This window comes from Nyctibius grandis, chromosome 4, assembly GCF_013368605.1.
Source record: "Nyctibius grandis isolate bNycGra1 chromosome 4, bNycGra1.pri, whole genome shotgun sequence".
Classification (NCBI taxonomy): domain Eukaryota; kingdom Metazoa; phylum Chordata; class Aves; order Nyctibiiformes; family Nyctibiidae; genus Nyctibius; species Nyctibius grandis.
Genome location: NC_090661.1, coordinates 63896224 through 63909675, shown reverse-complemented (window position 1 = coordinate 63909675; position 13452 = coordinate 63896224). Strand labels below are relative to the sequence as shown.

General features: G+C 44.9%; 1 protein-coding gene across 3 annotated transcripts; it reads right to left on the bottom strand.

Moving 5' to 3' along the window:
* Window positions 1-8777: 8777 nt before the first annotated feature.
* On the bottom strand, window positions 8778-12873 carry SIVA1 (SIVA1 apoptosis inducing factor). 3 transcript variants are annotated; one of them, XM_068400159.1, is made up of 4 exons: window positions 12739-12873; window positions 12381-12587; window positions 11825-11984; window positions 8778-9735 (listed from the first exon to the last, which is right to left on the bottom strand). In XM_068400159.1, the coding sequence occupies exons 1-4, from the start codon at window positions 12854-12856 to the stop codon at window positions 9690-9692; spliced, it is 531 nt and encodes a 176-aa protein (XP_068256260.1). In that variant the 5' UTR covers window positions 12857-12873; the 3' UTR covers window positions 8778-9689. The 3 variants fall into 3 exon arrangements, with proteins under 3 accessions (XP_068256260.1, XP_068256258.1, XP_068256259.1); XM_068400157.1 differs by lacking the exon at window positions 8778-9735 and adding an exon at window positions 10832-11072; XM_068400158.1 differs by lacking the exon at window positions 8778-9735 and adding an exon at window positions 10832-11072 and having other exon boundaries at window positions 11825-11981.
* Window positions 12874-13452: the final 579 nt, after the last annotated feature.

The following is a 13452-nucleotide window of genomic DNA, read 5'->3' as shown; positions in this document are numbered from 1 at the left end:
ACTGGTGGTGTCAGCGCATTGCTCTAACGCAGGACCGCCAGCACTTGCCCTTGCATTGCTTGAGATGGGTGCAGGCAGGCTGGACGCTCTAGGTTTCTGCCTGGCGTGACCAGGGAAGTAACTAGGAGAGAAAACCCTGAGTGATATTTACTTTCAAGTGAAGGATGATGTCTGCTTTGCATTAGGGTTTGCACTCCAACAGGCTCCTTTGGCTGTTTCTGAAAGGCTGCGTTAAGAGCAGCACCACCAGGCACTTTCACCTTGGCTTGGTTTTGGTGGTTGGAGCTTTTCCTTCCCCCAGTGTCGTGCCCCGAATAGATTCATGGTCTTTTCACCTGTCTGAGACAGGTCACTCAGAAATTGTTTCTAGTGCAGGCTGGAGCTACCAGCTCCCTCAAGGTAGCTTGCATGTGGAGCTGTGCAGCTGTACCCAGTGGGTTTACATAGGCTTCCAGTTTGCCCACTGCTGTTGACGAGGCCAGTTTGACTTCGGTCTCCTGATAGAATTGGATCCAGCAGCTCGCCATGTGTCAGCAGCACCTCAGTCAGGAGACCCAGCATGGCAGAGAGCAAGGGCTGCGCTGTAGAGGCTCCTCAGCTGGAAATTGGCTTCTTATTTTTAATTCAGTGAAGTGCAAATCTGACTTTGAAGAACAATTGCAACACCTTTTCCCACACACAGGCCTGGCACGTGGGGACGACACAGCATTTGAGTGACATTTTTTTTCCTTTAATAGCTGATGAACTTTTCTAATGTATTTGATAAATTGCTCCAATGATTTTTAAAGGCTTTATGGATGTGCAGAAAGATCAAAATATAAGCCCTTTAATAACTTTAATAAAAATGGAGTGCGCTGTTGTTAAGATGGTTGCAGCGTGTAGTAAGCTTTCCATACAATATGTTCAGCTGCTGCAGTTGTTCCTTATTCTGATATGATTGGGGGAAATTAAACTAAAACAGGAAGACGGGAATACCTGCCAACAGTCCAGTAATGAGTGTAAAATGAAACTGAATAAAAACAAAGTGGAAAGAGCAAGGTCACTTGGTGCAACTGCAGACTGGAAAGTTGCAGAGGAAGAGAAGTGTAAGAAAGCAGAACAACATGTACTTATTTACACAGGTGAGGTTGTCATAAATTTAATGTATAACTAAGATAAAGGGATAAACTTAGTATCTCCCTCTACTCGATTGTAAAACTTGAAATCACGCTACCTTTCCTGAGTTTTACTTTCTGTGCTCATTTGCTCAGCTGTTAAGGGAGAGGAGATCAGAGGTGACTGCTTGTTATTTAAAATAGATTTTTTTTTTTTTTTTTTTTTTTTTTTTTTTAATTCTAGTAAGCAGCTCACTCAGTTGTGATGAGGGTGATGATGCTTCCTGGGCTGCCCAGTCATTTTCCGGGTAACTTTGAGAAACTTGTCACGTCTGTGCTTTGTCAGAGGTAGAGATGTCCTACCATTACAGGAAAGCCCTGAGATTGACTGATGAGGTCGGTCTGTGCGCGAGGCAGTGGTGTCTGTGGTTCTGCTGTGCAAAACAAGTCATGTCAACTTTCTTTTCAGGTCAGTGCTGCTGGCCCAGTTTTTATTAGCAGTCTCTTGATAATGAAAAAACACAGGCATACGTTACAAGAAAGGAAAAGTCAACAAGGATACTTTTCAAACATGGAGAAAACCCTAGATACAAATACACTTATTTTTCTAACTGATTCAGCTGAAATGTTCACAGCACCGAGATGCATGTGTGCACATGTCTGAGTACCACATGACAGGGGTACGCAGACGGGTGGAGCCCCCGAGCACTTGAGGGCTGCTGGAGAGGAAGGCTGTGGCAGCACAAAGCAGCTTCCAACTTCCCATCTGGAAAAAATCCCCCACAGGAGCCCGGGCAACGGCAATGCCATCTGTCTGTCTTCTGCAGAGCAGATCTCCTCTCCTGGGAGCAGGGAAAAGGCTGGCACATGGAGGTGGGCTTTCACTTCCCTGCTGCACAGAGGTTGGAGGCAGACTGCTGGGTGTTACCTGTAGAGACCAGGCTCCTCTGTTCTGTCCCCTCTCCCTTTTTTAGTCAGTTTTGTCTGAATTCCAGTTCTCTTTATTTTGCCTTTTGACTTTTTCCTTATGACACCTCCCTCCTTCCCCTGGCTCTTCCCAGCAGACAAGAAACAATGGATTTGCTCCTCATCTTCTCCCCTGCCTTCTCTCATTCTTTTTATGCCACCTTAGCCTGTTTCTGATCTTCTGCAGTTCCTTCTAGCAAGTGTGCTATGAACCAACATCTCTCTTACTTTAAATAATTATTTTCTCTTGGGCAGTGTCCTGATGCTGGATGCTCCTTGGGTCGCTGTGGAGACTTCAGAGACCCAATATACAGCTAAGCTCCCTTGTAAATGGTAAAAGGAAGCTGCAAGACCCTCTTTCCTTGGTCTCTTCAGATAAGTGCAGATTTAATGAGCAAAAGGAGGCATAGTAGTTAAAGCTATAGTGTAGTCCTTCCTTCTCCCATCAGCACTATCTGGTGTGGCACACGGACTGGGAGAAAGTCCTGGCCACAGCCCCCAGTGTGGGTCAGGACTGTGCCTGCTGCTGGTCTGGGTGTGGTAGCTTTCCTAGAAGATAAAAAACACTGAAGACAATTGAGTGTTTGACTTTAGGGATGGACACATTAGCTGTATTCTATCAATCAATGAAATCTTGTTTTGGATACTATGGTTCCTTACTGTAGCGAAGCTGGGCAAGTTGAATTTTGTCATCTGACCCAAACCTATGTGACCACTTCACACTGTCTGTATAAACCTGCATCCTCAGGTTTCCTGTAGAATCTTGACTGATGTATTTTGGCATGAAATACTGGCCTAACCAAAGAAAAAAGCATGTCTCCCATTGAGTTTTAAAGTTACTTCCTATTCCTGTTGACATTTTTAACATCCTTTCTGCTGCAGAAGCACAACTAGAAATCACTAGGGTAAGAAGAGGAGGTAACTGCCCAGCACTCCTATTTCTTTCACAGAGTTAGGAGTCAGTTGCTTTAAAAAAAAAAAGAAAAAAAATCTGTTCATCCTTCACTGTCTAGCATCCATTTCTGTTCCAGGGAACCCCTAAATTTTTGTGGTTTTCCAGCTGGTAAATGTAAGAAACCTGGGGAAAGCAAAACAGACCATTTCTCTACCCTTTATCGAGCTGATCTTTTCATTGTGGTATGAGCTATCAAGTTTAACCTATCTAGAGTTCTCTATAAAAATACAGTTAAATCCCTGGTAAGACATTGACTGGAAATCGCCAATGGAAGACAATTACCTATTTTGTGTAACTCTTATAAACTCTTAAGAACTCTTTACAATCTGCGAAACTAGCACCAACCTTTTTCAGCATCCTCAAGTTCACTGCCTCAGTCTGCAGCCTGTACATCCTGAGACCTATTTAATCCACTTCTCTAGCAGTGGGAAAGGCTTGCGGTTCGACTCAACAAAATTGGTTGCACTCCTGGACACAAGATTAGTCATGTCCTTTCCCATCCTACTTCTGCACTACCACTGAGGCTTTCTGCCTCTGGCACCCATCCCTCGTTCTCCCCTGGGAACCCACCTAAGAGGAACTGGGGGAAGTCCTGCCAGGCAGCTCTGTGGAGGTTGTCCAAGAAGTTTCAACACTCTATTCCTGGATGATTCCGTCCCATCCTATAGTTACCCTGCTTGGCTCCAGCTAGTCTGCAGATGCAGCTTCAAAATAAAATCAAGACAATATAACCTCCGTATTGCTCCCTCCCCGCCTTATTTAGGCAGATAAATGAAATACAAACATATGGACTCCATAAATTCTTTTGTGAATGGCCTTGTGTGTTAAATACTCCGCCAAAGCAATGGTTATCATTAAACAAATAATGACAACACTAGAGCATAACACAAATTATATGCAGGATGAGATCCTCAGCTGTGTAGCTCAGTTTGCCTGATGACACAAGGCTGATTTACACCAGTCCTTTAGGCTTGGTGTTAGTGCAATGAGCTAACTGCTACGAAACCAACAAGGAATCCACACTATCCTCTTGCAAACCTTAAAGAAATGCTTTTGCAGCTTGCTAAACTCTGAATGAAATGAGGTTTTGTAGTGTTTGCAGAAGAACAGTACATGAGAGCAAATCTTTCAATAAACGTACAGCATAATCACGAATGTATCCACAGCTAAGCAAACCAGACTAAAACAACTGCAATAAAATACTGCTGGAGACAGGTTTAAATATAGACTGACTCAAAAGCATGTGGAGAGCAGTTCTGCTGGGGCAAACTGTCTCTCAGTAATATGAAATGGCATAGGGAATGTGTCAGAATACTTGCTGTAACAAATAAACACACATGCACACACACACACCATACCCCAGCCTACTGAAATTTTTTTGTAATTAATGGTAAATTCTTATGCACAATCTAGGTATTCCCAAAGCTTTCTGAACAGTAATGAAACTTTAGAGCACGTTACATTAAAATAAGTGTCAAAATAATGATCTTAAATTTATGTCACACCTTCCAAAGGAGCTCAGTTCATAGCACTTTTGCTTGTGTGGCATCTGACCAGACTGTCAAAACCCATTCTTACAGGGTGTTGCGGGGTACTATAACTTCAGTGATTCATGCATGCAGCTGTTGGAACTGGTTGTTGGGTTGTGAAAAAGCTCACCGTGCCAAGTGCTGAACTAAGAGAACTCAGATCTCCATCAGCCGTCTTGGCTCTGAGTAGTTACTGAACAACAGATGGTAACAGGAGTTAAGCAAACTAAGAAAATATTCTGAGTGAAGGAATAAAGTTAAAAGCCTCACAAGAACTGAAATTCTCGAGAAAATACAGAGAACACGTGTCGGGGTGTGAACTAGTTTTCAAGTCCAAGTGATGTACGCCACTAACCGTTAAAGGGTAGTCTCCTTCCTGACAGCGTTTCTGAGGCATGAAAGTTTTCATTTAACTTGGGCAGAAGACACTACCTGTGAAATTAATATTACAGACACTTCAGATACAGCTCAAAGCCACAGCTCTTGCATATTAAGCTATAGTCGCACTGTAAAAAAAAAAAAAAAAAAAACAACAAAAGACTATCTGGCACTAAGGAAAAGATGAAAGACCCCCAAATCACCTCATTTTGCAGTAGATTACAAGCACCAGCAGCAACGAAGGGACAGCACGGTGAGCTTCGATGATCTCAGCAGAGCAAGGACAGGATTACACTTCCACAAATGGAAAACCTCTTAGCGTTAAGGTGAACAGAAATGCACAAGCTCTTGCTGTACCCATCAGTAGCATCAGCACAGAAGGGACTAAGTCCGTACAAGATGATGTAAGAAAAAAGGTTATAGTAATGATCCTAAGCACAAACACATGGATATATGAAAGTGCATGGAGTAAACAAAGAGTGAAAGACTTGTACCAGTGAAGAGGGAAAGTCCCTCTGACTTGGTTTACAGTAACTTCTAGTTCTTGGTCTCACTAAGACAGTGCACTCCCATTTTGGACAAGTGAGGAACAGAAGATATTTTCAGGACTTCTAGATGTTTGTGTTGAACAGTGCTGGTATGAACTCACATGAAAGAAGCCGTTTGCTATAGAACTTCTTTACTCCACACGATGGCTAAGAAAGCTCTTGCATTCATGGGAACATCTGACCCCTCTAAATACACAGGTACCTTAAACCAGCTATGTGAAGTAGCAATACACGTGACTACACCCAACTGAGACCAAGTTCTCTCATTTTCAGAGCAGTGAGGACTTCCAGAACAACATGGAGTTAAACCACTCAGCAGAATATGAAACAAGGTATGAAGGAAGTATTTGAGCTGGCTTTCTTCTTTCAACATTTTTGTGAGACTGTGAAAATTTGCACATTGACTGTGTATTTTCAGCCTTACATTTTACTATGCTTTAATTCCTTATACTGTTCATCCAAAATGACTACAGTCCCAGGTTTCTCAGCTTGTTTTTACTGGGTTTAAAAATATTTTAAAATCTAGTTTAAGGCAGTAAATAATCTTGCTATCATGGAAAGAGAAATCAGAACAATCAGATTACTCATTTAGCGAGGTATTATTCAGTGCAAGAAAGCGTGGGAGAATCATGCTCCTAAAATGAAACTTGCTGGGACTGAGATATGTAAAAGTGCATTAATTTTTGTATGTAAACTACTTGGTTGAAAATATAATTATTTCTTTGGGCTCAGGAATCTATATTCTGCAAAGTGCTGCACTCTACAGCACAGCCCACCAAAACACTGAAGGATATGAGTAAGTTTCATCATCTCAGTAGTTCTAACAGAGTAAACAGGATGTAAGAGTGGACATACTCGGAGCACATATCCTTTTACCAGCTCCTCATCTCTGACAGCCAGCAGTAATCAATGCTTAGGAGAACAGAGGAAGAATGCAGCAGGTCTAACAGTGCTGAGGAGTTTCAACAGTAGTATAAATTCCTAAGTGTATTCAAAAGCACCATAAATGAATACACAGCCTTGGAATCCCAAGAAAAAAAATCATACAATACTTGTGCTTCCAATTGATAGACTCTGAAGGCCACAGACGTGCCCTCCCTGTGAACTAGAAGTCGCCAGCCTTACAGTCTGTTAGTGTTGTCTCTCTGCACTGTAGGGTCTTCTGGACAACTAAAGCCCCCATGTGCCACAGTAACACCTCTGGATCTCACGCACAAGGGGAACCATGCTGCCTCTGCTCTTGTGAACGCAGCCCAACATGGCTTACCTTTACCATGGCAAGGACACACTGTGACTTGGGTGTCAACGTGTCCCCCAGGACACCCAGGTTCTTCTCTGCAAAGCTGTTTTCCAGTCAGTCAGCACCCAGCTGGGCCATGGATGGCATGACTGTCCCCAGGGCAGGGCTTTGCACTTACCCTCACTGAATCCAGGAGGCCCCTGCCAGCCCACTTCTATGGCTTGCTGAGGGTCCTGTGCTGCCCCCCCGTCAGGTACTGACCACTGCCCCCAACCCAGTGTCATCCAGGGACTGGCTGAGGGTCTGCTCCATCCCATCGTCCAGGTCATTAGCAAAGACATCCAACAGCATCAGCTCCAGTAACAACCCTCGAGGAACACTACTGGTCATCAGCTGCTGGTTGGGTTTGCCCTGCCTGTCACAGCCCTTTGTATCTGACAGCCAGCAAAGCTTCTACCCACCTTATGGTTTGCCTGCCCAAACCAGACCTCTCCAACAGAGCTGCTACAACAGTACTTTGAGGGACTGTGTTGAAAGCCTTGCTAATGTCAAGGTGAATGACATCAGTTTCTTTCATCTGGTGATGCTCAGTTAGCTTGGTCAGACATAATTTGCCCTTGATCAATCTGTGTTGACTATTCCCAATTATGTTCTTGCCCTTCATTGTCTGGTTGTAGTGCTGGACACAGCTTTTGTGAGGACTCACATTACAATCTTCCTGCGGACTGATCTCAGACTGATCAGCCCGTAATTCCTCAAATTGTTCTCTTCAGAGAATGCCATCACCCTCACCTTTACTCAACCATCTGAGCCACCCCCCCAGTTGCCACTGCCATTCAAAAGTGATGATGGACAGCAGCCTTCCAGTGATGTTAGCCTGCTCCCTCAGCACCCTCCGGTCCATTGCAAAATCCAGCTTGACAGTCCTGCTATTGGCACAGCACTCACCACACTCTTTCACATCTTTATGAGAAGCAACTTGTATGTGATATGTTAATTTAATGCAACAAAACATGGAATGTGACATAAGGTGTTTGGGTTTGGGTTTTTTTTTTTTGGTTGGTTGGGGTTTTTTTGGGTTTTTTTTGTTAAGAAAAGAGTGATATAACATATATTGTCTGGCATATAAATACCCTTGTTTATGACACTAATACCTTAAAATTCAAATAAAAAATGTGATCAGTTTATGTTTATGCACATGATTTACATTTTGCTTTTGTCTTTGTAGACAGCAAAATGGTCCGTTTTGAATTTCAGGCTATATTTTATGAATGGTACAAAGTATTTTTGAATAAAAAAAAAATTCTGTTTTGGAAGCATTTGTTTTGGACCTACAGATTTCTGAGGGCGATATTTTAAAACACTCCCCTGGCCACAAACTAGCAGTCCAATTGTAACAGTATCAATCAAGCTATGAGGACTCAAGAAAAAACTAAGAACTCGGGTAACAATCTACACAAAAACTAACATAGTGATGCCGCCCTGTGGCTGTAACATGAAACTTCTACTGAAAAGGTAGGACAACGATTATGTTTTATCTGAAGTCTCTAACCAGATTAAAGTGGATTCCTGCACAAGGAGCTGCTGGCAGCTTTCAGAATCTCAGTGCAAGTTTAAGGGCGCATGTATGTAGAATAGATCAAGTGAACACCTGGCCCCGCGACCTACAGCTGTATTTGTCAGGGAAAGAGACAGAAAAACATCCCTATCTTACAGGGTAAGTGACAACAGAACAAATGAGAAGGGGATCATGATTTCATCTATTACATTTGAGTAAAACAATGTAACAAAATACAATTAAATAAATCCTAAACTTTAAAGCAAATCCTACAACTACAAAATGTTTAAGCAATAATAACCTCTGCAAGAGATAAGTAATATAACATCTATCATCAGGTTTTAATGGAAGTCACAACCACGAGAACTAAAAACTTGTAATAAAAGTGCAAGCTATTATCATTTGATTCCAGCTGAGGCTTCTCCTTAAGGAATAAAGAAAATAACAGAAGCCCAGAATACACAACACTAGCAAATATCATTAAAACTTGTATTACAATGGTAGCAGTTCAAAATGCAATCAACTACAAAAAGTAAGATATTTCAATATCTTTAGAAATAAAGTATCTATACAAAAGAAAAAGATAGAAGAGTTATGTATATAACTGTGATAGTCATTAAAATATTATAAAATATATACTTTCACTATTGCAATTTTATTAACGTAAAATAGAAAGTAAGACTTAGAATAATTTTCTTCCAATTTTCTATCCACAAGCAGTGTTGGTCTTTGAATTACATAGCTCCTATTTATTTTTTAAAGAAGCATTAACATTTTCTGAAGCCTCTTGGCTGCTTTTAATAGGTTAACCAATTTGCTTAAATATGAACAAAACACAACGTTCAAAGCTTTGCCACCTTCCCCTGTAAGGTTCAGTAATGAAAAACCCTAGAGTGGAAGAAACAGCACAAGGAATACTTGTACTCCTAGCTCACCTGATGACTTAAGATGTTTGTTTGTTTTGGGGATGGGGACAAGATACATTTACATTTGCTCAAAATCACAACTGGCGTAAGAACTAGTAAACTCTCCCATTTTAACCAGCTACAAAGCATGCAGAACAGGGAAACAAGTGACAGTCATCAGCCAGACTATGCCAGCACACAGATGGTTGACCTAGCAATGAAGTGAGCCCCCGCCACCCCGAGATACCCTAAAGGGCACAAACGCTTTTCAAGTGTCTCTGCGTAGTTATACAAGGTATTACACTGGGGCGAGAATGTCATCTTGCACCTCGTTGTGGCCGATACATCCGAAGCCATGCAATGTGCAGACATGACGAAGTAGTGCTCTTCAGCAACAGCTATCTCTCTGCCCTTCACCAGAGCATTTACTGTTCTGTTTGGTTAGTTGCAGTATTCTGAAATGTAAAAATACCCAGTATGCTTTCAACAGCCGTTCCCACAAGAGAAGTAAGTCTCTCAACTTGCACTGCAAAGGCCTTTCAACTTCTTCAAATAGAAATGGCTAGAGTGGAGGGGAAGAGGTAAAAAAAGTTACTCCAGGCAAAACATACTAATTGCACTTGAGAAGACTAGAAAGCATGAGTGGCAGACTTTGCTTTGGGAATTCAGGGCAAATAATTTGGGAAACAGAGCAGTAGCCATGAGTGCCATGAGAGGCACTTTTTTTTTTTAAAAAAAAAAGAGGCACTTTGAGCCTCTTTTTTCTCTCAAATCTGTTCCTTTTTTCTTAGTCTGAAGTCAGCCACTTAAGTCATCATTTTCCTGAAGCAAAGACCACTGTAGTTTTGTCTTATATATGGTTGGTTTGCAAAGATGAAAAGTCTGGTGTTTTTATTTTTAAAAACATAGCAAAAACGGTAAAAGAAAATTACTTTGAGGGGCTTTCCAGTAGTATTTAATGATAGTCTCACTCCTACTGCACAAACAATACTAAGCAAACAGGTCTCTGCAGTGATATGAAAGGAAAATGAGGAATGAGCTAGTTAGTGAAGATGCACACTTGAGTGCTGACCATTTTTCAGATCACTTCATGAGCTATTTTTGAGTGGGTATTCAGGAGGATAGGAAGTTTGCAGTGTAGATGATCAACTTATACAAACAAGCCGCTTTCCAAGAAAGACCTTGCAATGATGGTACAGGAAAATAAGTCTTTGACACTTCACTATTAAGAAAAGCTTTCTTGCTCCAAGTCTGGTGTACCGTTGTTCTTTCTATCAAAGTTAGCACAGAAAGAACAATTAAAACCATTCAAGCTGTCAGTAATCGTAAGATGTTTGTGACAATTTAAAAACATTTAACCAGAAATCAGCAAATTCTCTATTTGGGAAAACGTTTAGGCCTGGCTGATTTTTCTAGTTAGCTCACAAAGAAAATGTTGTGTGTCCAGAATAGATTAACGCTCACCTGAAAGCACACAACAAGCCACTGATTTCTATTCTGATCCCACAAAAGCGTGTCCTAACATGAGCAACAAGTGGATAGGCACTGAATGAATATTCTGAATTCTATATCACATAAGGAACACCAGGTAAGAGCACAAAGTGGCCCCTTCTAGATATATCACAGCTAGGGAAAAGAAGAAAGCTGACTCAAAATAATTTAGAAATCCTTAAAATACAAAAGTTTATTTAGCTACAATATTAAAAAGTACAATATAAAGATATAAAACATAGAAATTCCATAATTAATTCACATGCTAAAAGGATTAATTGACCAGCCGTAAGCAGGAGACTTCATGAAATTTACGGACATCTTGGCCATAAAGTCTATTTCATCAAGTTTCAGACTTGAAATATTGAACAACCATTGCAGAGAACTTGCTCTCCCACATCACCATAACTAGGAAAAAAACCAAAGAAAACCAAAAGAAACAAAGTCAGTGTGTCTGCTGTTTCTGGAACATACAAAGAAAGCCATCCTATTCCATTATCAGTGGTAACCATGGGACTCCCACACAACATATTCAGCATTTCTGTATATCATATAACTGTTCACAATGATGGCAAAAACTTAGGATTACTCCTTGAGAATGTATTCATTCATCACTGGCCAGCATACTATATTGCTGTCAGGAAAGCAAGGGGATTTTTTGCCTCCTAGAACATTTAAATGAGAAGCTAACCTGGACTTGCACTGAGACTGATTAGACTTCATAGCATCATAGAATCTTAGACCAGGTTGCTCAAAGCCCCATCCAACCTGGCCTTAAACACTGCCAGGGAGAGGACAGCCACAGCTTCTCTGGGCAACCTGTTCTAGTGTCTCACCACCATCACAGTAAAGAATTTCTTCCTAATATCTAATCTAAATCTCCACTCTTTCAGTTTAAAACCAATTTCCCCTCATCCTTTCACTACTTGTCCTTGTAAAAAGCCCCTCTCCCACTTTCCTGTAGGCCCCCTTCAGGTACTGGAAGGCTGCTATTTTATTCTCTGTGTTTCAGACAGTTCTACCACTGCTAAAGCAACACGAGTAGAGTTCCAAGTCCATCATGCGGATAAGCTAGACATCTTCTTGGGTCTTCATATGCTACAGCCAATTTTCAGGGCACAAATAATTAAAATACGCTTAAAAATTCAAAAGGCACTTACTCAATAGTGGAGCACAAAGAACAGGTAACTGTGTTACAGCAGCTGCAGAGCCTGCTGCAGTTCTGGCAGACGAACTGGTCGCACTGCGTGCACGCTTCCTTGACATCAGCAGTTCTTACGCACGACGAACAGGCTTTGGAAACTCCCACGGGTGGAACTGCTTGGAAGAGACGCGATTAAGAAGAGATGCACTTTACAGCAACACAGAGAAAGCACCTGGAAGTTCTGAGGACGGCAGAGCGGGGTATCTCCCCTCAGCGTTACAGCTACAGGTGGCAGCACCTGGCAGAACACACTTGGAGGCACCAGCACAGAACCAGCAAAGCTGTCAGCGGCGGGGCCCTGCTTCCATTCAGTGGCGAGACCGCCAAGGGGTTCTCTAGCGGAACACACATGCAACAGCTCCTAAATCCGCCCGTGCAGCTCAAATCTAACCCTGCCTTTAAACAAAAAAAACAGAGAAGAACTACGGAGGGACACAGACACCCGCCCAAGATGTGCCGGGAAGCCCGGGGGACGGCGAGCCGCGCCCGCAGCCCGCGGCGGGGCCACTCACCCTCCTCCGCGGCGGCCGGGCGCCGCAGCAGTTTCCCGTCGTTGCCGATGAGCAGCTGCCCGCTCCAGCGGCGCCCCGCGCTGCCCTCCCGGGCCTCCCCGCCCGGCTCCGGCGAGCGGGCGGCCGCGCAGGTGGCGGCGGGGCTGGCGGGCCAGGCGCTCTCCATGTAGGCCTGGGCGCCCCTGAAGAGCAGCCGCCGGGTCCTCTCTGCCGGCGGGAGGGGAGAGCAGAGTTAGGGGCAGCCTCAACCCCCGCCGCCAGCCCCGGGGGGAGGCCGAGGCGGCCGGGGAGGCCTGCGGGCACAGGCCGGGCCCGGCGGGGCGCTAACCCCGGCTTCCCCCCGCGCCCCCCGCCTCACCGAACACCTGCCGGCGGTACTCCTCGCCCCGCACGCCGCGGCTCAGCTCCCGCAGCCCCACGCGGGTTTTCCGCTGGAGCGGGACCCCCTCCCCGAAGGGGCAGGAGCGCTTCGGCATGGCGGGCCCGGCCAGGCCCCGCCCGCAACGCCACGCCCCTTCCCGTGGCGTCATCGCCGCGCCTGGCCAATGGCGGGGCGGCAGGGGGGAAGGGCGAGGGGGTGGGCGGGGCGAGGCGAGCGTCGCCGTCGCCTCAGGCGCGGCCGCGGGGAGCCGAGCCCTCCGCTCCCGCCCCGCCCCGCCCCGCCGGGGGTGTCTCGGAGCCGGCATCCCCCGGGTCTGTTCTCAGGGAAGCGATCGCTTCGTCTGCAGGAAGTTTTCGGCCCGCTGCCGCCCGCCGGGGCTCTGTGCGCCGCCCGGCCGGCCCTGCCGCTTCGCACGCCGCCCCTCACGCGTCCCGGCGGCGGGCAGCCGCCCCCCCGCGCGCCGGGCCCCCCGTACGAAGGGCTCTGCGGGGCAAAGCGAAACCAGGTGCTGGAGCTCGGGTTTGTCGGTAAACCCCCCTTCCCCTGAGCGTTTCCGGGCTCGGCTCCCTTTCTGCGGGTCCTGGGGGTTACGCTTGCGCTCGGGCTCACCCAGTTCTCCCTACAACCCAGACCGCCCGCCGCGTTCAGCTGCGGAACCATCGGCGATGAGCACAACGGCGAGAATTCACT